The 24,734-nt window shown below is 47.0% G+C and overlaps 2 protein-coding genes across 5 annotated transcripts; one reads left to right on the forward strand and one right to left on the reverse strand.

Annotated features, from left to right (window-relative positions):
- Positions 1-477: 477 nt before the first annotated feature.
- lpcat1 (lysophosphatidylcholine acyltransferase 1) lies at positions 478-10,472 on the forward strand. 3 transcript variants are annotated; one of them, XM_029845354.1, is made up of 15 exons: positions 478-817; positions 934-1,064; positions 4,693-4,832; positions 4,910-5,124; positions 5,311-5,423; positions 5,750-5,810; positions 7,020-7,078; positions 8,042-8,076; positions 8,215-8,269; positions 8,370-8,452; positions 8,535-8,660; positions 8,862-9,015; positions 9,110-9,205; positions 9,281-9,419; positions 9,510-10,472. In XM_029845354.1, exons 3-15 carry the CDS (start codon positions 4,702-4,704, stop codon positions 9,641-9,643), a joined length of 1,401 nt encoding a protein of 466 aa, XP_029701214.1. In that variant the 5' UTR covers positions 478-817; positions 934-1,064; positions 4,693-4,701; the 3' UTR covers positions 9,644-10,472. The 3 variants fall into 3 exon arrangements, with proteins under 3 accessions (XP_029701214.1, XP_029701215.1, XP_003969052.3); XM_029845355.1 differs by having other exon boundaries at positions 934-1,003; XM_003969003.3 differs by lacking the exon at positions 934-1,064 and having other exon boundaries at positions 479-817.
- Positions 10,473-17,652: 7,180 nt separating this feature from the next.
- Positions 17,653-21,138, reverse strand: nrsn1l (neurensin 1-like). 2 transcript variants are annotated; one of them, XM_029845573.1, is made up of 4 exons: positions 20,518-21,121; positions 19,406-19,470; positions 18,957-19,100; positions 17,653-18,868 (listed from the first exon to the last, which is right to left on the reverse strand). In XM_029845573.1, the coding sequence occupies exons 2-4, from the start codon at positions 19,463-19,465 to the stop codon at positions 18,464-18,466; spliced, it is 609 nt and encodes a 202-aa protein (XP_029701433.1). In that variant the 5' UTR covers positions 19,466-19,470; positions 20,518-21,121; the 3' UTR covers positions 17,653-18,463. The 2 variants fall into 2 exon arrangements, with proteins under 2 accessions (XP_029701433.1, XP_029701432.1); XM_029845572.1 differs by lacking the exon at positions 19,406-19,470 and having other exon boundaries at positions 20,518-21,138.
- Positions 21,139-24,734: the final 3,596 nt, after the last annotated feature.

A 24,734-nucleotide genomic window follows, 5' to 3' on the forward strand; every position in this document is an offset into this window, starting at 1 on the left:
TAGAGCAGAGCCACCTGGTAATACAATACTAAATCTGATGATATATATATTTTAAATGTTCCACGATTGCTAACTTCTGGATAGCATAAAATACATTCGTGCATGATTTTTATGATATCAGTACATTAGAACTATTATTATTATTATTGTTGTTGTTGCAGAACATGGAGTCATTTATAAGAATTACATTAAAACACACAGTATTTTAATGCTTGCAAACCTTGAAGGAAAAGCAGAAAAAATAAAAATAAAATGGATGGATTGTGAAAGCTAAATCCAGCCACTATCTGTCATAACTACCAAGAAATTGTGCATTCTAATAATAGTCGAATAGAAGTCTATGGGGACAAAAATGTTTTACTTAAATTTACTAACAGAATTAAAACTTGGAACTCTATACATATGCTCAACATGAAAGCCACCAACATTTTATTGAATGTCACATTTTTAACCGTGACGGAAGTTGTGATTATTTTACTTTTACAGCGAACAGGAAGCACGTGCCTTTGTTTTGAAACAAACAACCGGAAGTCAACTGCATCACCGCAGAGCTAGCTTGCTAACGATGTCTTCTCCTCTTCCTCCTCCTCCACGCCCAGCATGACTTTCTTGTTTGAGTGACAACAGCAGACACACGAGACTAAAGAACAGCGGGCTTAACGAACACTACGGGAAATTTCAGGCACCATTATTTCTTTTTACCCGGACTCTGTTCAGCCGGTATCGAGCGATGAATTCATCAAAAATGCGTCCCTCCAGGGTGGGTAGAAACCCGTTCATCCGTGACCTGAAATTCAGCACGTCAGAGAAAATAAAGGTAAGAAAGTTTAAGTACTCCATGGTAAATGTCATTTATCTCCAGTAAAGTGTTTTTCCCATTAACATGTTGCTGTTAAACTAACGCCCAAGGCACTTTGTGATGCCGTTTCGTAGGACATCTGGTGGAGGGATATTTAAATCCTTATTTCTTCTTGAGAAATGTTCTTGCTGGACTACAACCCAGGTGGGGATCCTGTTTAAAGACTACAAAAACATCGTAACCAGGGAAACGCTCGTCCTTCACTGTAGGTTAAGGTGATATTTACCTCAGGTTTGGACTTAATGTATGATTAGAGTCAAAACACGTGCAGAGATTCATGAAACAGCCCGTTTTTACTGTTACATTTTCACAATCGGTGATGTTTACACTTAATCCTGCACTTGAGTTCTTCATTTTGATTCTTTGAAAGTCTTATACGAGGGATGGGATTAGGATGTGCTGGTATTTATCTTTTCCTGGGGGTATCCTGGGATGGATTGGAGGTTTCCTTGGCCAAATATGCATTTCATTTTCAAATTAAATGCACTCTATATCAGCAACAGGCCATGCATTTGAACACAGCTAGCCTGGCTTATTCCAACTGCACTTCCTTTTGTTCTTAACATCATGTGCTGTTGAGTTCTACTTTTATAAATATAGTAGGTTTAATGACTAAAGTAGTCATGACTGTAGATCAGGCTGAACTTACATGCTGCAACATCAGTTCTCAAGACAGTCAACCAAAAAGCCATATAGAGACACGTTCTATCCCTGAAGCACCACAATGGAAATCAAACCCTGAAATTGATGGCGTGGAGGGCTGCAGATCGGTTGAATGTCGTCCTCATCGGTCAGCCACCGAGTCAATATGTGTCCATGCTGGCTGATTTGTGAGATTGACTGACAGATTGTTTGTCTTCCTTCGTGGGTGATTCTAGATTTTCAAAGAATGACGTATAATTAAAAATGAAAGACACAGCCACTTACGAACACTTACTAGAGTTTAAAAGTTGTCCACCGTCATTCATTATCATTTTAAGTACGCTGTTTGTGCAACGGGGCAGCAGCTTTCCAGTGAACGTAAAGCAGCCCGTGTGTGTATCTGTGTCTGCTTCTCATGGCCCCCACTTGCCTGTAACATAGCATTAAGGTGTGTTTTACCACTTCACAGTTGAAGTGGAAACACACAAGAGTTGAAGCTCCACACACCTGCAGTACATGTGCCAACAAACAGAAGTTCTTATTAATCAAGAAAAGTATTCTACAGTGTTTTTCTAATTAACACTGTAGTCAGATATGTCAGAATTGCCCTTCAGCTCCACTACTTGATATTCAGGTTTCTCTTTACTACCAAAACATGAAGGTGGTAGACTGGTCGTACGCTCTGACACCAGCAGCCTGCAGACAGAGAACCTGCATTTGGTACAGGACTGTTAGATCTCACTACAATAACGGAGGTAATTACAGCTCGATCTACCACATTTGGACTATTTCTGCCCTCCAAATTTCACAACCGGTGTCACAACTTCCCGATTGTTCTGCAATCAACAAAGCGATTTATGATGCCTTCATAGCAATTCCAGTAAAAGTGTCACACTTTACTATCTATTTGCGAAACAGAATAATATTAAATCCGCTAATTAAGTGTGGTACACGGGGAAAACGGGACAAACTCGAACTTGGGAGGTAATATTGTGATTACAATTACAAATGTGTATTCAAAGCTCATTAGTGGTGAGTCCTCACTTAACTGATGCACGTGACTGTTTTAATCAGGTTTAAATAAATATCCATAGGAAGTGGAGGAATAAGTTCAGAAATAATTAACACTTTTGTCCCCATCAACGTGGGCGGATGTTTTTTGCCTGATGCAAGCGATGTCTTTGATCTTTGGAAACCAAATGGGGCTCTTTAGTGTCTCCTCATCAACTGATCAGACCCTCCAGCCCACCAACTTTGTACCTGTTGTATATACTGCTGGAAGATGTTGCTGACAGGACAACCGGACAAACAGAGCGGCAGGTTAGGATGCAACCCTCCCATGTGGAAATCAAAGCCCTAATTGAAAACCACTCAACCAGTGCAATTACCCGTCACTGCAGGGTGTTTCTAGCAGCTAAATGGGTGTTGGGCTCTGAGCAGCTGCTGAAAAGGCATCACCATTTCAGTCAGTATCAGAATACAGAGCACACCTGCACAAAGGTCAGCCTTTATCATTAAAAAATGGTAGATTTAATGTGGCCTTTATACACCCAGGAGGTAGGTTTGGAGATGAAGGGAGCCTTCCTGAATATTTAACGTGCAGCAGATTGGCCAGAACCCTGAGGCCACTAGATTTTTCCTGCTGTTTTAGTCTTCCTCATCATTAAGAGCAGATAATTGGACAGTTTTTACATTTTCCCATTATTACTGTTCTCATTTGTCGTCCCCTTGACTACACGTGGACTAAAATAATCACAACCGGATGATGCTGCTAGTTGATCACAGTGTTACGGACGATGGATTTGGGGTTTCTCTTTTCTCTATCACTCATGTGCCAAGCTCAGTCTTGTCTTTAAGAACCCCGATTAGGACCTAGTGTTTAAATATGGTCTTTATTTTCGTTGGTTGGCCTAATTACTAGTTTAGTCTCCACTCAACCAGTTTAAAACAGGCTACGTGCTATTAGCCAACTCAGCAGAAATGTTGGAATTCCATTTTATTCATGCTGATCAATATCTGTCTTAGAATCGTATGAAGGTGGGAATCAGAACTAGAATTGCATATATGTATGTTTGTGTTGGGATTGTGAGCAGGTGTTTTAGAGCTTTTTTTCCGAGCCTAGCAGCAGAATCATAAAAACATAACATCAGTCACGGACTCTATATGGTGGAGATTGTGTTCCCTGCTACAATAGCAAGTTTTTATAGCAGCTTCCTAGAGTGGATGTGCTGGTGTAGTCATAAAACAGGAGAAATTGCAACCCCCGACCCCTCCCTTGGCTCATTGTCGTCCCCCCTCCTGAGAAAATGTCAGCGGATCCTCCCAGATGGATTCGTTAAGCTCGGGTGAGGAGTGCGGCATGCGTCAGCCGTGGGGGCGGTGAGCAGAGAGAGGCGTTAGAGCATCATAAATCACCTACATCACTGTTTATTTATTAATACAGCCCTGCAGTGTGCACCTGGGCTGCTCCGCTGAGGGAAATACACATGAAATAAAGATAGGATGTAAAAACAGGGGCTGGCTTTAGAGTCCCCAGAGTGGTCGCACAAAGCATCTCAATGCTCAATATGAGGGGGAGAGTGGAACGGAGAGCTGCCTGACAGATGAAGCTGAGCAAATAGACAAGGGGAGATGGAGCCCGATGGGTAGATTTGTGGAGACGAGAAGTCCTCTGGCGAATTTACACAGAATTTACACCGCAGGCCCTGACTTTGTGACCCGCCCCCCCCCATTATGCACTAAGAAAAAAGGCACGACGAGTCCGTCATCTGATCTTCGCCTCTTCATCTGTGGCACCGGTGCACGTCTGCACAGCAACACTTAGCACTTCCACATGACCCGAGTCTGAACCTCAACAGGCACGCCGCACGGTTGTGTTTGCCGTTGGTTATCTGTATGTGTGTGTAGTGAAACTATGCTGATTTAACATAAAGGCGGTTTCATAATGTTGAAAAGGTCACCCAACAGTCACACGTCTGACCAATTTAGTCTCCTAATGCACAAACTATTTAAAAAAAACCTATACTGCGTCAAGTATTTGGATTTGTTCTCACAAAAAAATCAAGCAGAGCGTTAATGGAACGCGTTCCTCCTCGTTCTCCTCGTTCTCCTCCTCCTGCCATATGATTGTGCACTTTGAATTGGAACGGCCTCATCAGGAGTCACCCCCCTCACCTTTGTTCTCCCTGCAGGTGGGACTGATGTCTGTGACGGTGTTCCCAGTGCGCCTGCTGCTGGTGTCCTTCCTCATGCTACTGGCGTGGCCTTTTGCTTTCACCGCTTCACTGGGACGCTCCCAGTTTGTCCTGGAGCCACAGACATGGTGGAGGAGGTGTGAGGATGCAGCCAAATGTTGTCCTTTTTTAGCAAAGAATAGAAATCAACCTTATGTGTGTGTGTGTGTGTCAGGTTTGTCGACGTGTGTTTACGAGTGATCATGAGAGCCATGTGGTTCTGTGGAGGTTTCCACTGGATCAAAGTGAAAGGGGAGCGGGCAGCATCCTCTGAAGCGCCCATCCTCACCGTGGCACCGCACTCATCCTACTTTGACGCCATCCCGGTCACCATGACGATGTGCTCCATAGTAGCCAAACAAGAGAGCAGCAGCATTCCCGTCTGGGGCAGTGAGTAACGGACACTCGCCTACCGTAGCGTCCCTTTGGAGGCACTGACCACAACGTTCCAGAGTTTCCTTTTCTTCTAATGGCCTCTCTGCCCACCACTCTCTCTCTGATTGTGCTGTGTCAGTGTCCTCTGCATATACTGTCTTCTGTTCTCTTTTCAAACAAGGCGTCTTTCTGTCCCCGCAGCCCTGATCAGCTACATCAGGCCGGTGTTTGTGTCTCGGGCGGATCAGGACTCCCGGAGAAAAACAGTGGAGGAAATCAGGCGGAGAGCACAATCGGGAGGGGTGTGGCCTCAGGTACTGTGCACGTTCAATATTGAAAGATGCTTTTGAACAACAAGAAAGCAAATATGTGTCAACGTGTCCCCATAATGGAAGACAATAGACGCTAGGCTGCTGTTGTGAATACCAGTAGTGAAAGTGGCTATTAATCCTCATCTATTGTAGCTGCTCTCAACACGGCATCCAGCAGCCATTTTCACTGTTTCACTGCACATAAATGCGCAGCAATTATGGCACATTCAACAATAAACGAGAAGGGAAACGGCGACCTCGCCTGAATGATGCAAGACGCTGGCAATAAAAGGAATTGGTCTCAAGATGAATAACTCTCTTTGTTTCAGATCATGATCTTCCCAGAAGGGACATGCACCAACAGGTCAGGTCTTATCTTATTCAAGGCTGGTAAGTGCTCAGTTCCCTTTACGAGCCTCAATCTTCTCTTCGTAAACTACCTGCAATAACTTGGGTCATTTGATCCGCTGTCGTCTGCCTGGACTCCTGCATGGTTATTCATACACGGAGGTGAACCTCAGCCGCGCGGTCTGACCGTATCAGTTTGACGCCGGGCTGGTCGGCACGTTCGCTTTTGGCTCCAGCGACCTGCTCAGAGGCAGGATGCAAAAACGTTGCACTCGATCATTTTGGCCCCCTGTGGTTGCATGCGTGTGTGCTGAACCATTGTTCCCGGGCCGCTCTGTCTAATCCCCTTTCTTCCAGTCAGTAATTCTGTCATTCCCAGTAAGCCCTGTTGGTCACACTCTGTCGTGCTGTGTTTGAGCGCGAGCGTGTTCCTGTGTTTTCCCAGGTTGATGTGTTACCAGTCCTTTCTGCATGTGTCTCCTCTTGTTATGTCTTTTCACTGACTCCCACAGCAACAGTACTGCACTCTTTCTGTGTGTGTGTGTGTGTGTGTGTGTGTTTTAATGTGCCCACCTGTGTGTTACCCTGACGATAATTCCACCCATTCTTTATTAGAGGAGATGTGGAGACTTTGGACTGATGTTTAGAGGCAGTTTTATGTTCTACCTTTTAAAATGTTGATGTAAAACTGTTTATTCTGTTTATACTGTTTATTCTATCTAAATATTTACGCAGCGAGGACAATTCTGGATAGCCGAATATGTTTTTTTCCAATTGGATACCACCAACGCTTGTTTTTGCTACAACCCTTCGTATCCTGTGATAAATTCCATTCTATTGATTATATTGGCATTGTGACATCCCACAAACTTTTAAATATTCTAACAATTCAGTATCATGTAATTTAAAAAATAGCTGCCGTTCTGCAGGTCTGTGCTTTTATCCCATCAACATCCACGCCAGGACCGATTTTATTAGCTATATTAGCTTAACAGCTTGTTGTTTCTTCCTACTGGCCAAAAAAAGAGAGTTTTAGTCTTTCTCACGTAACAAAAGCTCGTGTGGTAGCATCAACGATGCTTTGCTCTGAACAAAAATGTCGACTGGAGTTTCTTTTAGCCCGTCCGTCAACACCAGAACATCATAAATTGAGAGCCCGTCTGTGCAGGTTATTCTAATCATGTGCACACACGTAGTTGCCCTGTTGAGGTTAAAGCTATACAGTAAACTATACATTCCTGTGTGTTTCAGGTGCTTTCATACCAGCACTCCCAGTGCAGCCTGTGGTGCTACGTTACCTTAACAAACTGGTAATCTTTATCTCTCTCTTTTCATCTGTGTAACTTCACCTTCCTTCCAGGAATAAGTAAACAGGAGTGTGAATGTTGTCACACACCAGTGATGTAATGGTGTTTCTCACATTAGCGTGTGTTCCGCTTGTCCTGAACGACTTGTTCAGTTAGGATGATATTTCATCCACCTATTTATCTTTCAATGATCCTCTCTCTCTCGCTCTCTCTCTCTCTCTCTCTCTCTCTCTCACTCACACACACGCACACACACACAGGTATCAAGTCTCTCTGACAGCACCTCTCCTCACTGTCATTAATAACCTATTTAGGATGACGTCGTTTTCCCCGACTTCCTTCGAAAGCCTCGGCTGCAGCTTCCTCTGTCACCACCGTCCCCCTTCTGACAACATGGCAACAATGTTGGGGAAAGAAAACATGAGGAAAAAGCCATTAAGAGTCTGAAAATGACCATAAATGCTACCCAGATCGCTGCCAGACATGTTTCCATTCCATGTGGAAATAGAAAAAAATGAGAATTCTCTTTCCAAACTTTAACATTAGACACAAAAGGGCACAGGAAACTGGCTTTAGTAAAATAAAAGTGTGTTAAATGTAGTTAAATGAAACCTGGCCTATTTTAACTTCCTTTCCCCTATTTAGCTGTTAAATCAGCACATTTTACCATAACTTTAGGTATTTTATACCACCCAGTTTAATGAAGCAATTCTGTTGTTCACAGTAAGCACCCCCGGGTGACTCTCCTCCATCAAACCCCCCCACCAATGCTGCCTGAACTCACCAAAACATCCTCTGCGTGCAATGTAAAGAACATGTACAACCGGGTTTCCCCTGGCCTCCCTCTTAACGTCGTGCCGACACAAGCTCCCTCGTCCTCCAGGAAGTTCTGGAATCTGTTGGAATGTGGCTTCAAACACATCGTGCGTGTTTGCCCAGTAATGTTTCCTCTCGCCCTCTCAACAGGACACGGTTACGTGGACGTGGCGAGGCCCTGGCGCGTGAGTGTGCTTCTCTCTTACAGCAGTGCAAACACTCGTGTGCACGCACCCTCTATAGGAGCCTCGGCTGAGTGTGTAGTTCAAACACCTGTAGGGTTTCTGTGTTCTGTGCGCTACAAAAACTCTACTGTCTTGCAGGTTTAGGATCTTATGGCTCACTCTGTGCCAGCTTCATAACGCCATGGAGATAGAGGTAGTTTAGTTAACTCTTCTAATGTAATTACCTTGATATGTTAGGACTGCAACATGCAGTTTCATAGACGAACGTGGTTTTATTGTGTTTCTTTCCACAGTATTTGCCTGTTTACACTCCATCAGAGGAGGAGAAGGAAAACCCTTCCCTCTTTGCCAATAATGTGAGAAAGGTTATGGCCAAGTATGTGCGCTTGTGCTTGTTTTTCAACATGTGACACGTGTGCATCGGTGAATGTTCTTTCCTCTTTGCTCCCCGCTGACAGAGCGCTGGAGGTGCCGCTCACAGACCTGAGCTTTGAAGACCGTGAAATCATCCTATCAGAGGGCGAGCTGCGCATATTTGACTTCAGCAGCCTGCTGGAGTTCAACCACCTGGTTTGCCGCTTGGGGTGAGTTGAGGGGGGGCTGGACCGACCGGTTAGACTGGGCAGACTCGGTGTCAGCCGTGACTTTGGGGTTTCGAGGCTGGAGAAACGCTGACGCCTTGTGGTGGCAAGGAGTATTACACCCGAGCCGTAAAAGTGACAGGCTGTCAGTAACGAATCCAGCTCGGTTCTATAACTTCTTTAACTTTCCTTATGCATCATCAGGCTGAGAGCAGAGACTTCAGAGAAGCAGCTCGAGGAGCTGGTTAGAAGAGCCAGAAAGCTGCAGGGAGACAAGATGTCTCTGGAGGACTTTGCCCAGTTCCTCAAGCTACCAGTGACGGACACCCTCACACACATCCACAGACTCTTCGACCAGGTAAACACACTCGCTGGAAGAGTATAATTTACTGTGTTTCCCACAGACGTGGGAGAACAAACAAAGCCAACTGAATCAGTGATTTTGTTTAAAGCGTGCAGAAGGACAAATAGACATCAGACATTACGTCATCGCCCTCTCCACAATCTGCCGACCAAAGTCGATGGAGACGCTCAGGCTGGCCTTCTTGGTGAGAACGGTACCCACCAAATCTGGCATCATCCAGTCAACAAGGGTTGTAATGAGAGCGTGTGTTGGTTTACAGATGTATGAGAGGGAGGAGGGTGGCGAAATTCAAGGGGCCGAGCTCGCTGCCATCCTGGAAATAATGCTGGGAGTGAAAGAAGTGGAGCTATCGGGCCTGTTTTTATCTCTGGACGAAGACACACAAGCCATCAGACATGGTGAGATTGAGTCCGATCCTCTAAACTGTTCTCTTTAAAGACCCAGATTTAATAAAGGAATAACGCCCACTGTCTCTCCCCCTTTCCTAGATGAATTTGTCCATTTTTTAGAGCAGCACCCTTACTTTGTTCAGAATTACCTCAGCTTTAAAAACCACCCGCGGTGGCACTGCTACGGCGCTCACCACAACTGCGACGTCCAGGGCAAAAAAAAAGACGAGTGACGTTGCGGCCGTGGAATCGGAGGTCATGGCGTCTCCACCAGCTGCTGCTCTCAGACTGCAGCGACGTGGAGGCCTGAGGACTTATAATTGTGATTGTTATAAAGACACTCTTCTCTGCACATATTTATTTTCTTGTCTACAGATATTTGAGAGATTAGTTGATAAAAAAACAGGCTGGTTTCTGAGGCTGTTGTTACTTTAAAACTCTGAACAAAATCTGCTGCACGGATGTCGTCTTGACAGAGCGACAAATATAAGGATCAGACTGCAGATATGAAAGGAAATAATGTAAAACTCTAAAAAATGTGTCCACTCTTTGTATTCACGGTCCTATTTTTACAGATCCGGCAAACTTAGTTGTTAAGTCAACTCACAAGGTGTCAGAACAATGCTTAGTCTTTTAGATTTTAAATCACAAGGCTTAATGAGTGAAAGCTTCATTTGATGCGGGTTTGATGTCTTCCTCCTTTGAAAGGTCAACAGTGATGCTACTGCCTGTCTGTCTTTTATACCGCTGGATCAACTTATTAAACAGATGTTCTTAAAAGGATTAAAATTATGTTCGTGGCTAAAACTGAACAAGTTACCAAAGAAATCTGTGCCCAAAAACGTTCCTTTCATATCCTTTGTTTAGACTTTTCACATTTTATGTTAACTTTAGATGTTACTGTAGTTGTTTAACCTTTTGGTTAAAAACATCCAGAGATTCCATCTCAGTGAACTGCGCTGTTCATTTCACAAATACTGATCTCAGATGCTGGATTTACATATTTTGTATGGTATTTTAATGTCATGCCTCTTTTCCTATTAAAGACAAACACAATTATTATTATTTTTGTATTTCTCCTGGCGTCAATGCCCCTATTGTGATTGGCCACTAGGAGGTGCTGTTTTTCTAGAATCACCTGAGGGTCTCTAGTACGTAAAAAGAAAAAAGTGTTTTTCTTGGTTTCAGCAACCCATCATGTTAATGTTAAGCTGTTTATCTATTATCATGATATATTTTAATTCCAACTTCCTGTGTTTGGCGTATTTGCTTGTCATAAGTATTGCTCACTATTTCTTTTACACTGGTTCATCTCTCAGCGTCCACATGGTGGCGCTAGCTCCCTAAACCAGTTACATCCCAGACACCCCATGCACCAGTGCCCACCTGATGGACAGGGAAAGCATTACCTCATCCCTTCCTTTCATTCCTCCAGGTAAAAATAGACAGATTAAGTCTCGGCTGTGATGAGAGAAACCTACAAAGGAGGTGTGGAAGCAGGGAGAGGGGGATAGAGATGGAGGAGAGAGACTAAATGGATCGTTCTGCTCCAAATCCAATTCCTAATAGCTGGAGGGCGGGCGGGTTGGTGGGAGGAGGGAGAAGAAAACAGTCAAAGAAAGAGGAGAGGGGGAGTGGAGATATCAAGTCTAACAATTAAGACCTGCCTTGGGGCTCTGAAGAAGAAGCTTTGTTGAGAACATATAAATTGCTCATTGAGCAGGGCCTCTCCGCAGTCTCTCTCAGATACTCCTCAAAGGAATCTGCCATGAAAGACAGCAGACGCAGCCCCCGACCACCTGATCCCAGCGCACGTCCGCTGGAGCTGCTTGAGGCTCCTGTGCAGTTTACCGTCGTCGCCCGGGTTCAGAACCGGCCACCATCTTTGGTCCCCTTAGGTCCTGGAGATCCATCGAGAGTAATGAGACGTGATTGTGGCTACACTGAGAGCACGCATCAAAGCATGGATTATGGGTTAAAAAAGAAGAGCAGGAAAAACGGTGGCTTTCAGAAGATAAACATGTAATTAATGAGTTACTGCAGAGAAACTGTCAAATGGGCTCAATTATGATGAAGAAAGTATAAATCCTGCTTTAATTGATCCAAATACATCTACAGACGTCCCCTATTAATGGTTTATTCCTTAAAGAAGGTCCAAAGTTCGCTTTGAAACCATCAGTTTATGCCCAACCGATGGTGCATCAACAGCGTTACGGTCCCTCGCCATTAATTAACTGACACACGCGTTTCTGCACAGCCGACGAGGAGGATCCGTGTAATAACCACGGTGGCTGCGCGCCGCATGCAGCTATCATGTCCGCACGCTCACAGCTGCATCACAATTCTGATTAAACATGAACAAAATCCATCCGACCAAACGAAACCAACGTTTTGGGCAAATTAACAGATAAGGCGCAAAATGAGGCCATTAAATGAGGATCCAAATGCTCGCCTGGTGTCTCCCGAGGGGCCCGGAACGAGACCCACCAGTGGCTGACCCTGTATTAACGTTATTTTACTCAATGAACAACGCCTTGTGGCGTTTGTTCCATCGATAAACACGTTCAAACTGGTCCTGGAAGACAACCGGAGGGGAAAGCGCCACCCAGACGAACACGCGGGTTCACCCTTTAAACCCGCGCCCAGAACCCCCGAGAAGAGGCACAAAGGCCGCGGGATTGACGCGCACGGCGCCGAAACGGCCCCGTCAACCTGCGGTGATTTAAAAAGGCGCAAGTAAAAAGGTGTTAAAGGATAGGTGCACGCTCCTGCGCTCTGCGTGCTGCATATTGATGGGCACGGGGTTGAAGCCTCAGAACCCTGCTGGAGGAGCATAATTCATCCTTTATGGTTTTTACCTCCGCGTTGCGGATACGGGCCGGCGACACGCGTTTGATCAAGAAAAGCCCCACAATGAAAGAGCGGCCGTGTTATATGGAGTCCATTAGGCCCCCAGACAAGAAACCCTTGTGTTCAAAGATGGAGAGATGCAAAGAGAATGAGATTGTGGCTGAAAGGTTCAAGGCGAGTAGCAGGGGGATAAATCAGAACCGGGTTGATGCCGTTGTCAGCGCGCAAACTGGATCCAGGACGTATCAGGTAGAACATCCCGGGAGCACAATGGAGACGGCGCTTTGTGCAGAGGAGAAACGGCCGGACAAGGACAATTACAGTCGTGATAAATGCTCTAAGTGGAGATGGGCTACGGGCCTGGGTGTGTGCGGGGGGGCTCAGCGAGGTTGTTAAGGAAGCGCGGCCTACAGGGTTCCAACGGCCAATCAGGACCCACATCCTGCTGACTTCACGACGCGTCGCACTTATTGATGAGCCACCTCTGCGATCACCTCCCCTTCGTTTCATTTGGGATTAAAACAATCAATTAAAACGGACATTATGTTTAGCTGAGCAGCGGCGAGCGGGGCTACGGCCTCCACGCTTCTTCTCTGACTCGTCTTCTCTGAGGGACGGGGGGGCCTGGGGGGGGGCCTGTTTGTGGCCACCATTATCAGCCTGTTGTCGTCGCTCCCTTTAAGACCGAGAAGAGCCAAGATTGTCCGAGCCAGAAGCTCAGACAGGCGCTCTAGTGTTTGTTTCTGGGACTATTTTATGGCGTTTCCTGTGAGGACCAGGTTGTTTGTAGCTCGTCTAGATCCTGACCCTGTAGACGGAGACGGCGGAGTCTTGACCCAAAGACCCTCCGAGGGATTCTCTCCAGACCATCTCCTCCCAGACCGGAGGGCAGCCCTGTTGGAGTGGAAGGATACCAGAAATCTGGAGGGTAAACTGAGGAAAAAGATGGAAGGAAAGAAGGAAAAATTCGGGAAAAATGAGTGATTTTGTTTGTTTTTGTCTGAAAAATGAGGATTTACTTCATTTAAACGAGCAGCGATCGTTCAAAGTCCAACCTGGACCGACGCTGACGCAGTTAGGAGGTTCGTGAATGCCAGGAAGGCTTTAAAACAGTCTGAAGGCTTCTGCAGGGTGACCTGCGGACGTGAGATAGCACGGGCCTGCGTAAAGCCATAAGCCGGCAGTTTAGTGGGTCGTTCTGGAACCCGGCACGTCGGCGCCTTTGACATAACGCTGTTGTTTCCTCACGCCGCGCCGCGCTGAAACTCCTGCCGTATCTCACAAATTGCACCTCTGAACACCGACGGCTTTTTATTGGTAGCCATTTGCATGGCGTTATCTCATAACGAGGGCCTTCTGATCAGGTTTTTATTGACTTAACATGGCGGCGAGCGTTCTTTATCTCTGCTGCTGGATATTAGAACAGGGAGGCACGTTTGCCGGTGCTGATTACGCAGCGGACGCGGGTCTAATTTATCAGAACCTGTTAGCGGCGGGCTATCCCTGCCGAGCGGACGGGTCGTCAAAACGCTGCCGGCGGGACTGAGGCCTCGCCGCTTGCGTGTGAATGTCCGACCGGGCGCGTCGGCGTCGCTCCTTTTCACTGGATCCATAATTACCACTGTCTGAGGGTAACCAGCAGTGGCGGATCTCATTATGCCATGATATGGGTCGCGTCTGCATATGCAGGCGCGTACACTGGCCATTTACATATGAATGCAGCCCCATCTCCAAACCCACACACACACACGCGCGCTCATCTATCCACCCGCCCACGCTCACACACAAACATGGCATTTACATATAAAAGCATTAATGTGCAGCCCGCGCGTCGCACGGCGCGCACACACAGCAGCCTATTCATACATGCTCGTCACACGTGCAGGCTACTCATAAATTTAGACACTTCCGTCAGAAGGCCTTCGTCAGCCGACAGGGATATGAACCCAATATAGCATCCCAGAGATAAGCCGGTGACTCTGGAAGCAGAACTAATATTATTTGCACGGTGTCGAACGTTTATCTGGCGCCGCCTGCAAAGTGATGGTTCGGTGTCACTTTTGTTTAATAATGATGTGCCAATAGTAATATGCCTGCTGGCTGGAAACCTATTACAGTTCAAAAGATTATCCAAATACAATCTAATTTGGAATATTGCGTTTTGACAGCCTGTGACTGGAGGAGGTGGGACGGCGAGGCCATATTTTCTTTCCTTTTTTAAAAATTCCAATTAGCATTTTTAATGCTCGACACACCGGTGGCGACTGCAAACACTTCCAGGTGCCCGATTGGAAAAAAAAAATCTCCTGATGGCTTTCAGACAAAGACGGATGGGGGGGGTAACTTTCCCACAATGCAAACTTTTGACGAGGCGGGGTGTCACGTTCGGGCTCCCCCCTCAGCCGACTTTAAATTGACATTCTGAATAAGAGATAATCTTTAAATACACTGTCAGGAGCGACTGTAACAGCCCATAATCACACAAAAAAACCCTATTCCACACTCTTATCGAGGACGATACCAGTCAGTCACTTAAACTGCGCCCACGTTCATATAAAATACTTATTTCCATGTTTTCTAGATTAGCCGTATTAGAAAAAGGTTGATTTAACTCTTGAAACTCTCCGTAAAATCGATAAAATAATGGAGTAGGAGGTCGGCGCTAATTCCAAACTGTTGTTGCCCATTTCAGGTTATTAAGGCCCGTCTGGGCCGACCTGCAGCCTCAAATTTAGAGCTCTTATTAGCACCTTCCTCTCATAAATACTTAACCGCCATGAATCAACGGCGAACGGCCGAGACGTTTCTGCAAGTCGTTAAAATTTGTCATTAAAGCTGAGAAATTAACCCCCCCCCCCCCAGACCACGTGCTGTAGATCATCAATATCTAATGTTCAATCCTTGCTGTGTTGGTCTGTGATGAAGTGTTTTAATTTGCTTCATTTTTATCTCAATTTTCCGCTTTTTTTAACGAAGGAATTCCAGAAACACAGTTTAGTTTGGCTGCTCGGCGCCGGTGACTTTGTTGCTCGGGTCGTACGTTTGGGTCCTTGAAGGACTGAACTACAGCGGTAAACACGACAGCAATTTCAAATGTAAATTCATTTCGCTCTGTGGTCACGGGTTCGCCGCGATTTCTGTCGCTCGGCGGTGAAAAGAGGCTGCTGGGGCAGGAGCAGATGGTATTTTAATGGCGGTAATTTGCAAATAAATGAGCCTCCCTCAATAAAGTGTAATCCTCGGTAGCATTGAAAGTTTATGTTATATGGCGGCTTCTAGTTTCCCCCTCAACTCAGGTAATTAACTGGACATCCAGAGGCGCACGTCCATGAAGCAGCTGAAGACACATTTAAAGCAACCAAAATCCACCTTAATTAGCATAACTCCACCTCATATGTTCACCTGAAGCCACAGCATAGCAGCGGATGCTATTGCTAACGAAGCCTAAAATAGCCCCTGAGATGATAATAAATGATGCTAAATCAAATTAAAAATTAAATAAATCTAAACAGTGGAGATTGAGCTGCGGCTGCAGACGAAAATAACATCTCTCCGATGTGTGAGACGTTGTCGTGGTCAACTGGATCCCTCATGACTCCAATTTAGCAAAGGAGAGTGTTGAGTGACCTCCTGCTAGCTTAAAAAGCTCTAAATCTCCTTTAAAGATAACATTCAGTCCTGTGGTGCTTGATGATTCGATGCCATTTTGAACAAATTGAGTGCTGTTGCTCCTCTGGTGGGAAGTGCAAGATTTGGAGGGAGGCACGTAAACCCCCCGCAGAGCACGAGCACAAATCACCGCGATAGCGAGGCGCGCGAGAAAAACGCACGAGGCGACAGATGCCATTTTAAAGGCGGTAATAAGAAAGTAGCCGAGGACGGGAGAGGAGGCGGGAGAGGGTGGCGGCCTGTCAGCGATGGCATCTGCTCACGGGGAAGGTGGCCGACGGTGCTCGGATCAAACCTTCAGCGCACACTCGGTAAAAAACAACTCCTTCCAGGATCAGACACGACACAAAAATACCAGATTTCAAAAAGGAGATTGACGTTTACACGTTCCACCCCCCCCCCCCCCCCACACACACACACACCTTGTCACTCCATCCTTTTTTGCCTTCTGCTTGAATGGATGCATTTAAAAGCAATAATCATATTTCTTTTTCACCATTGCAGACCCCCCCCCCCCCCCCATCCCAGCTCAATTCAGCAGCAGATGAGTCTGCAACACACGGTCAGAGATGCAGCAGCCATCCGCTGGCATGTGCACTCGTCTGGATGGACAGGTCTGCCAATCAGAGTTGCAATCCTGGGCTCTCTGCAGCCAGCCGAGCGTTCTAGCCTCCATCTCCACAGGAAGTGCCCCCCCCCCCCCGCCTCCACTTCTCTGTCTCTTACGCCCTTACGTTCACTCACTGATAAACCCGGCGTGCTCAAATCACAACATCCAATCGTGCGGTCTGGTGTCACCCGGGACAGGAGATGGTTCCCGAGATGCTCCCAGGCGTGATGTGCTAACGACTTGGCCACAAAAGGGAAGAAAGATGAAGTAAACTCAACTTTCAAACCAACGGGACCAGTTAAACCTGCACCAAAAGCATCATTAGCCTATATGATTAATCACAATGTATAGAAAAATGGCATTACCCACTTCTCTGAAGCCTGACGTCAGCATGCTAATGCTACATCACTGTTAGCTGCTACAGTTTGCATTCACCTAGCATCAACCGTCACAACCGGTGGAAACGCAGCTATTTATCAATATTTAGACCTACTTTCTTTATTTTCCACCCACATTACGATGGACTTTGTTCGCTCGGCTAAATGTTTGCTAGCGTGCTCATGGGCCTTTTGTTATCACGACCTCACCTGCTGTCTGACTCACGTTTTTTTGGGGATTTTAGCCACGGTGCTAACTCCCTTCGCTGGAATTTCATTTGGAAACATGCCAACGCTACAAATTTTGGCACTTTTCTCGCACCTGTTCCGTTTTCCAGCAATCGCTGTTTCGTTTATGGTGCGTTAGCGTTAAACTGACGACAACAATTACCCAGCAGCTCTCATCCTGTAGGTCCCATGTGTGCGATTTGGTGACACGTCATGGTGAGAACACAAGGCCGAGTGCCAGAGAACCTCGGGCGGCTTCCAGGGAATGAAATTCATTTTTCCATGGCTGCACCCACGAGTGTTTCCTGTTCTGAGGTTCTTGTTGGAGATACAAACAAATTAGCGCCCGGAATATGCATTTAATTTGCTGACTGTGGTGCATTCAGGGGCCGAGCTACGTAAAGGAAAACACAGCGCCACATCAGATTCTTCTTTTCTCTGGTCGTTCCAAGCGTCCACAGATCAACACTTGTGACATTTTGCCTGTGTTTGTTGCTTGTTTTATTCACACATTGATTTTATTCACGTCGGTGACACCAAACAGCAAAGCATCAACATCTAGTGGAACATCCCCCCCCCCAACTTATACAGAAAGTAATTCAAGTCCGCCGGAGGACCTGATCAAACAAGTGGTCTCCAAGGTGCCGGCGAAAATTCCTCATCTCGACGTTTTACTCGCTACTACTGTAAACAAAGCGTCCGATTGGCGGGGACAGGAAGGCCGGGGAGGCGCCGGGCCGAGCGCTCTTTGTTCGCGGTTGAAAATAGAGCACTTGAAGCCCGACTGTTGCCTGGAGACGCAGATTTCAGGCAATTAGGGAGCGAGATGACAGTGAGGAGAAAATAGGTGATATTGTCAATGGAGCACGATTCTGAACATGTGTGGGAGTGAGGGCGAGTGCACGAGAGCGAGCGCGTGTGAGTGTGCGCGTGTTGAGCGCGTCGTTTCTGTCCTGAGCCGCTTCTGCAGGCGCGTTGGGAACGTTGGCGCGTGAGGACGAGATGTTTCTAATGTGTCCTTTGTGCTTTTGACCTTGGGAGGCGCACGTGACCGGCGTGCACGTCGCGGCAGTTTGTCCTCATCCCGTGAACAAACAGAAAAAAGACAACGCGGATGGCCGTCTTGTTAAAAGGACCCACAAAACTGGTGGGTGAGGTGGAACTAGGTAGGTTTTACAGTAGCCGGCCACCAGGGGGCGACTGAGGCGAGTGATTATGGGATGTGATTAGAACAATTTTGCCAGTCTAACGTTGATAGATCACAACAGACACAGAATCACATGTTCTTCAGCGAGGAGAAGGACATCAGCAGACGCTACCTAAGGACCCGGCTGCTCCGTTTGCACCTTGGACACCGTGACGGGGGTCGTCCCCTTGTCCACACCTGGTGATTTCGTCACCACTTTCCCCGCGACCCTCGGGGCCGACCCCGAGCCTCCGCACTCTTCCGCTCCCCCTGCTCGCCGGAAAAGCCTTTCTTTGACTTTGGGCAGCTGGAGGACCCAAACGAGGACCCCGACGGCCGCCAGGGCCGAGCCGAGGCACGAGAGCCCGATCCCGGCGGCGCCGCTGGAGTGCACCCCTCGGTTGAAGCTCACGGCCTGGTTGTCCACGAAGAACAAGTCTCCTTCTCCGAATGACTCGATTTTAAAAGCAGTGGAGTAGCTGACGGACAGGGTGGTGATGCCTGCGGTCAGGACGAGGACACCGAGGACCAGGGACACCTGGAGGGATTTCGGAAGGTTTCTTATGGGACGGCACAACACACCATGAAGGAAAGCGGACACGATCGCTCGGACAGAGATCCTCTACCTTCCATACAGCTGAGGTCTGACACCTCCGGCTCTGGACGAACCCCTGATCCTCGGCGTCCCTGTCCCACCCGGAGGACGAACACTCCTCATAGAAGTGGTGCAGATAGGAGCGGACCCCGAAGTGAAGACAGCTGGAACCTGCCTGGGGAGATGCAAGCCTGGGATGTAATAGATTACTTTGCTCCTCTTCTAGAACAGCTGTTTAGAATCAAGAGTCGGCTGCTCATGAACATCCTGAAGCTAGTTTATTAGCATGCACATGTAGCGGCTAGGCTAATGGTACAGGTACGCTGTGGCTAGCTAACGCAGACAGCAGATCCCAACACGAAAGGCTGCTAACCTGGACTCAGCAGACTTGCTGGACTTAGCTAGATCCAAAATAACCGCAACGCGTTCCGTTTTCCTGCCGACCGACCGTCTGAGCTGAGTTTGAAACCGCAGGCTCACCTCGCTCCCGGACGACTCCCCTCCCGAGCCGGAGACGCAGGCCTCGGAGCAGAGCGCCATCACACCTGCAGCGGGAGACAGAAACGCTGTTTCTACACCGGCACGGTGGAACTACTGAACATGGATCCCCCCCCCCCCAGCTGGGGGTTACTGTTGCCACACTGGCCCTGAGGTGGCCGAGCTGCCGCCCACGAATGAGTCATGCAAGCGTACACGGCGCTGCTCTCCCACACGGACGCACACGTCGCGCTGGCTCTCTTTGATCGATTTCGTTCATTCCGCGCCACCAGGCCTTTTTCCTTCCCAAGCAAGATGGCGCGTGGATGATCCCAGACGCCGGCGTTACTAAAATGTGGGCGATTTCATCCCGACGCGCTGGTTTTCCACGCGGTCAGTCTGTGGTGTCTCGGCCTTCGCTAGGAGATGTTTTTCACGATGCTACCTTGTTCTCCACTGCAGACTAGCGCCGTGGTGCCAGGCTGTGGTAGAAGGTCATCATCGGTTTTAAAAATGAACCAGGAAGCAAAACAGACTCAAATAAAGTTTCATGATGAGTCTCTTCAGCCTGTTTTGGTTTTTTTCCATTTTGTGCTAAAATGTTTGATAAATTGGGTGAATTCATTAGCTCTTCCCTTTTGACGTTTTCCTCTCGATTAAAAGGTTTTTCCACGTAGTTTCTCCACTCTGCTGTGATCGTTTGGATCTATTTAGGATCAAATGGAGTCTGTTTGCTTGTCTTACTGTAAATGATGAACGTAGCAGCTCCGTGCGTGATTGGAACGGAGCTTTGTGCTCAACTTGGCTGTGAACTTTCCCTTTTGACCCGGACGCGCGCGGTGAGCGCAACAGGCTTCGCTCCCTTTTTTTCCACCCCTTTGCGCGACGGACAAGACGAGATTTCCCGTTTGGACCGGACCTTTTCAGCCCAGGCGGACGCGAAGCCCCCACGAGCGTCGCGGGGGCGCGAATCCCAGACCTCCGTGACTCATCGCGGCCGTTCAGCCTCTCGTCCAGGTCTCACTGCGACCGAAGCGGCTCGTCGCGGTTCTGCTCGCCAAACGCAGCTCATCTGACTTCTCCTCCAGTCTGAAACCAGTGAAAGGCTGTCTTACCCAGCTCGTCGGAGCGCCCGCGCTCAGTGCGGATCCATGTGCCGTCGGACCGCTGGATCTCCGGATCACCGCTGCTGATCGTGGATCGGGGCGCGCAGAGACACTGAGCATGCGTAAAGATGCATCAAAACCCAGTAAACTCTGGGTGACACATGACATCTGCCTCTCAACCCGCTAACTAGGCTAGTTTTTTTTCTTTCTGAGATCTAATGACTTTGATCGTTGCGCCCAGTGGCGTAAAAATAAGGATTCTAATGAGGTTTGCTGCTCTTACATTATTTATTTAGGCCTATTTATGACACACGTCATAGGCAAACTGACTCTCAGACTTCATCTTCTACATCCACTCACGCTGCACCGACCGGAGCAACCTCCAGAATAAGACTGTCAGTGGGCAGCAGGGAATCAGCACCTAAAGGGGAATTTAGTGGAATTATTGAAAAGGTACTTTAAGACTGCCTCTGTTCATCACCCTTCGTGTGTTTTATGACTTCTGCATCAGTCGAGTTGGGATGAAATCATTCCTCGCTGGAAGGTTTTCCGTTTGTTTTTTCTGCCCAAAGGGCATTTAGGGCTTTTATCCACAGGTGCTTTAGAATGTAAAAGGTGTCCTGAGCTTTATTATAACCCTGCTAGGAGCTACAAATATTGAGCTAATGAGGTTAAAAAAAAAAAAAATCATTTGGAGTCCCACAGGGCTCACTTTTAGATCCAGTGGTTTTTTTAAACATCTGTCGTGATTTGTCAGTCTTTATTGTACAAATCCTGCTGATCAAATGAGTGAATATGGGTCTTATTTATCACAGGTAAAGAATTATCTCAAACCTTCACTGGCATAATCACATAAACAATTTAATGTCAAAATATTTCATACTCAAAAGAGTGTGTGTGTGTGTGTGTATTTATGTAATTCACTGCAGCATTTTATGTTGTGTATTTGATTTAACCTGCCAACAACATCATGGATCTCTTTTTCCTCTCTCTCTCTGTCTCTCTCTGTCTCTCTCTCGCACGCACACACACACACACACACACACACACACACTTTTGTGTTGTCAATTGTGTCATTGAGGAGGAAAGATTTCCATGGTTACACGTCCTCGGAGGTCAGGCGCAGGAAGTCAATGGTAGGTGTTGATTGGCTGGTAGATAATTACGCCTCCCTTTAAGATAATGTGCAAACATTTTTTCATCCACTCTATTTAGAATCTCTTGTAAAGCATTATCAATCACTTGGGCTGCACGCCTTAGTGCCTTTATTACTTTCTATTTTTTTCACTAACATGTGAGGCGTATCCTTCAGGGTGATAAATTATGTATCGCACTTGTGTGATGTCTTAAAAATAACCTGTGCATCAAACCTCACCCGCCTATAAACCTACAGGATACATAACAGTCCCTCTAGTGGAGCAACGGCATCACGTGTATTAGAAATGAATCGAGGATTAAACCTTTTCAAATATAGAACTGAAGGGAGAAAATAATAACGCTAAGCTAATGCGCACACATGGCATTTTATTTTCTAATCTTCAGAAAAGCAGCACTGTAAAATGTCTTAAGGATTCTAGGTCTTTACGCCAGTGAGAGTCTGTAGTTGTAGATTTTGGTGGCCAATAATAGCATTTAGAGCTAATATGTGGTAAAAGCGAGATAGTCGGATGAGCAAGGGTAAGCTAAGTCAAGCTATGCTAACAGTTCCTCATCTAAAATCTACAAAATCTCCAAACACGGGTACAAATATCAACAGTTCCTGCTGTTGTTAATTCCCCGAAACAACAAATGTGTAAAACCTTTAAGGCAGGAATGACAGCAGCGTCCTGAAGCTGTGAGTCAACAAAGAAACTAAGAAAGAAAATAAAGGGGTAGAAACAAGTTAAGACACCGTGGTTTCAGGACAAATGAAAGTCTAACTGATCCTGGCTCCGATAGACATCACCAGGCTTTCAACAAGAGCTACTTTTCCAGCCGAATCCACAAACGGTATCAATTTAGCGATCACGCACTTTAATTGCATTATAAAGTGGATGCAACATGCACATTTCTTCTCCCTCTGCGCATTTTATGGAGCGGAGCGGCGCTTCAGGCGGGGTCATGATGGTGCACAGTTCAGAAGGTCACTGGATGTGCTCGCGGGAGCGGGGCCCGCCAACGAGCGCGTTACATCACGCGGAGCGTCAGATAATGGCACATTAGCATGAATAATGCATACCGTGTTGACAAGCAGAGGGAAACATACAGAGTCTAAATATTCTATAAGGAGCCAAACTCATAGAATAGAATAGCACTTTGGGAACTAATGGGCCGTCAGGTGTCACATCCTATGATGAAGAGGCAGAGGACGGCGTGCACGCGTGCGTCTTGATGCTGCTCGTTATAGCTCCGTGGGCTGCGAACCTTTCTTCTGCCTCTTCTTTGTTTAAAAAAAACAAAAAAATGCTTCCCCATTTTTTTCAGCTTCTTGAGCTCGTGAATAAGTCAGTTTAGAAGAAAGAAAAGAAGCAGCAAGTGGGAAATGTTCCTTAATTGATATCCAAAGTCTGCAGGGGGGAAAAGTATGCAAAACTTTTTTTTAGCATGATTAGCTTCCTACCTATCTATCTATCTATCTATCTATCTATCTATCTATCTATCTATCTATCTATCTATCTATCTATCTATCTATCTATCTATCTATCTATCTATCCATCCATCCATCCATCCATCCATCCATCCATCCATCCATCCATCCATCCATCCTCGTGCTGGTGTTTGCTTGCGTCTCAGACAGACTGACCCACTTCTCTCCTCTTCCACCCAGATCACACACTTTGCCTGGAGGTGCGCCGCTCGCCCATGACATAAGGCCACTGCAGAGCTGACTGGTTCGGGGGGTTTCAGGGGATCCATCTCGACAGGCTTCCTCTTCCTCCTCGCCGCTCCCCTCCGGTCATTACGGTGGCGGAGGGAATGGATGGGTTTCATTCCGACGCGGCACTTCCACCTGCTTGATCATTCAAGGTCATATCGCACAGATCAATAAGTCTGCACTGGTGCATGGGGTGGGGGGTGGGGGGGGGGGGGGGTGGAGTCTGCAGCTACACCTGCCAGGAGCATCGCCTGTTGCTACAGTTCCAGGATCTGCCGCTAGATGTCAGTGGAACGCAGCACAGGGCTCCCTGGGCGGCTCGGACCTTTGTGTCTTTGCGCTAGAATAACTGCCTACATATTTGAAGCCTTATATGTTTAACAATCATTTTCTATTACAAAAGTCACACGAATCTCCCCCCGGTCACGTGTGAGCATGGTTTCAGGGAGTTAATGTAAAGAAGGCTACTGGGGTGTGTTTACTGTGCGACGGATTCCATCATTCATCTACGGTCTTACACAGAAAAATTTCATTTGTATGAAGTAACCAATGTTTTTTTTTTTAAAAAAGCTGTCATGTAGGTTAAAGTTAAACAGTCACATTTCTCAGTAAAAGCGTCTCTGTGGCGCGTCGGGACGATGACATTAATGTTGAACAGTCAGCGGGGCCTTGAATGCACCAGCGGTTTCCATAAGGCTGAAACTTTTATTTAAGACAGTGTCTGCTGTCACATCACCGGGCGTCAAACTCTCGCCATATAGATCCGTGACGCTCGGCGTGTAATCACATTACAACAGCGGAATCATTATCACATCAACAAGCCATTAATCTCTTGATGGAACGTGAAACGTGACTGGGTGTCATTTCAAACTGGCACATAGAAACTCCAGCAACTCATTAATGGATCCCAGTGTGGCATTTTCACATGGCTACATGCTTCCTCTATCTAATTTAATTCCTCAGCCTAATAGGTTGTAATTAATTGCTCCTTTATTAATCCAGTGATGTCATACCTACACGCCTAAAGCTAATACGAAGTGTCACCGGGAACGCTTCCTGTTCGCGCCAAGCACGCGCAGGAAGTGGCCGTCCAATTTCCACCGGATTTGGTCGTGTCAAAAGCCTGGTCACGCTCGCAAGACATCCCCTCGTCAAATCCATCGCTGCTCGGGATGACCGTGTGATTACAGCCGATTACCTCAGGTCGGGAGGTTCAACCATCACTGGGGGAGGATATTACACCTCGGTGGGGCATGAATATTTAACTGTCTCATTCTGGCGAGTGCTCACTCTTTGCCTAACTGGAGCCACAGGAGATGAAAATTAGCCTGGCGGACGAGGCTAACGACCCGGGATGGATGAGCGCAGAGGG

Source organism: Takifugu rubripes, chromosome 12, assembly GCF_901000725.2.
Source record: "Takifugu rubripes chromosome 12, fTakRub1.2, whole genome shotgun sequence".
Taxonomy (NCBI): domain Eukaryota; kingdom Metazoa; phylum Chordata; class Actinopteri; order Tetraodontiformes; family Tetraodontidae; genus Takifugu; species Takifugu rubripes.